This window comes from Volvox carteri, assembly GCF_000143455.1.
Source record: "Volvox carteri f. nagariensis unplaced genomic scaffold VOLCAscaffold_176, whole genome shotgun sequence".
In the NCBI taxonomy this organism is placed as follows: domain Eukaryota; kingdom Viridiplantae; phylum Chlorophyta; class Chlorophyceae; order Chlamydomonadales; family Volvocaceae; genus Volvox; species Volvox carteri.
Window position 1 is genome coordinate 41,913 of NW_003307719.1, and position 1,827 is coordinate 43,739.

Below are 1,827 nucleotides of genomic sequence, written 5' to 3' on the forward strand. Positions count from 1 at the left end.
ATTTCCGCATGGCTGGCAAGGCAACTCCCACAGAACACGCAGCCTGCGGTATCGTCCGTACTCTAGCAGAGAAGCGCCTCCATGGTCGACCGCTGCAGCGTGACGCCTTAGAACCGGAAGACATTGCGGCCCTGGCTCGCTTAGTCGAGGGCCCAGAGGTGCGGCTCGACTACCTGATGATGGTGGCAGCGGTGGCCATCATGTTTGCTGGTTTCTTTCGGTTCGACGATGCTGCCGAAATTTGCGTGCATGTGGACTTGCTGTTGATTTCTGCATCCCACATGGAGATCTTCATTCCCCGCTCGAAGACAGATCAGCTCATGCGGGGCCACTGGGTAGTCATCGCACGCTCCGGTGGCCCATGCTGTCCAGTCGGTCTTACCGAGCGTTTGCTGGAGCTAGGTGGCTACCGCAGACAGCCAGTATCAGTAGATGAAGATGTAGGACCGCTCCTCTGACCGGTTCAATGGACGCAACGTGGCGGGTATCTCTCGGGTCCTCTGACCGGTACACGAGAAGCTCCAGTGCATTCGCTGTCCTACGCGGCTTTCCGCACACGACTGTTAAAAATGGTACCCTTGGCTGGCATCAAGAGAAACATTATGGCACACTCCATGCGTATAGGCGGGAACAGCATGGCAGCGGACCGTGGAGTGCCAGCGGAACTGCGCAAGGCTCACGGCCGTTGGCGCACGGACGCCATGGTACAGCACTACATGCGGCACGACACTGCAGCCAAACTCGAAGTCTCCCGCCGCCTAGGCCTCGCCGGTGAGTGGGTATCTCTTCGGTCTGCAGTGTAAGGGCCCTTGGCAGCCTGTCTCCCGGTTTTCCGCCTCTATCATTCCTCACACTGTCAGCCAGCATGTTCGAGTCGACATAGCCATGAGAATACGGTTAAGGGAGACAGGAGCACAGAATTGTTGACTTAGATACGACGGAGCGAAGCGATCGGAGTCTCTAAGTCTGGTTCTGTGCGACTGTCGTACAACCGTATTGGAATGGCGAGTACTAATTGCTTCAGCTCTTTCGTTTCAGGCATTCTGCCTTTCACTCAGTAGAGCTTCAGCTTGTAGCTGACAGCTTCCCGCCCACCTTCCCCCTTCGCTTCGGGGTCGATATCTCTTCGTTCACCCCTCCCCTCTTTTTTCCTTCTTCACTGACCAGTTTCAGGCACCTCCGCACCGGGCTCGGCTAGCGGCGGACAGGTAGACGATGCCCGCTGAGGAGTGGCTTGTCAGCAGGCGGGCCGACAGCAGAGACTTGAGCCGTTCTGGCTGCAGTTGGGTCGTTTTAGCCTTGATGAGTGGTCTTGGGAGTCCGTGGAGAGGGCGCTCTTCGCTTCGGTTCAGTCGGTCTCCGGGTCGGGCTTTAGCACGTTAGGGTCGCCGTTTTTGTGTCTGGTAGTGGTGGTCGTTGGGCGTCCTTTGGCCTAGCGTCTCGTGTAGTCTGTCGCGCGCGCGTGTTTTTCCCTGGGGGTGTGTGTGTTGTTGGCCGCGCGGTACCGGTGCGGTGGCCGTAGGGGCCGCTTTCGCGCGTGTAAGGGCCCTTGGCAGCCTGTCTCCCGGTTTTCCGCCTCTATCATTCCTCGCACTGTCAGCCAGCATGTTCGAGTCGACATAGCCATGAGAATACGGTTAAGGGAGACAGGAGCACAGAACAGCACTGCTGCAACAAGCACAGCTCTCACCACGTTGGCACTACCCATCAATTATCACACATGCCGCCCTAGCACCGGCCTGTACGGATATATGCAGGGGGGGCCCGCCCTTTTCCGGCTCTGAGGAAAGCCGGCGGGCTTGCAGAGGTAGCCCAATAACGAAAATG

General features: G+C 58.0%; 1 protein-coding gene across 1 annotated transcript in view; it reads left to right on the plus strand.

Moving 5' to 3' along the window:
* Positions 1 to 1,623, plus strand: part of VOLCADRAFT_100854 (uncharacterized protein) — a gene marked incomplete at both ends in the record, with an annotated part of 7,393 nt that extends 5,770 nt beyond the window's left edge. The window contains 3 exons of the mRNA XM_002959356.1: positions 70 to 402; positions 625 to 771; positions 1,523 to 1,623. Of these exons, the coding sequence (XP_002959402.1) occupies positions 70 to 402; positions 625 to 771; positions 1,523 to 1,623 (581 nt within the window). The remainder of the gene's footprint in view (positions 1 to 69; positions 403 to 624; positions 772 to 1,522) is intronic.
* Positions 1,624 to 1,827: the final 204 nt, after the last annotated feature.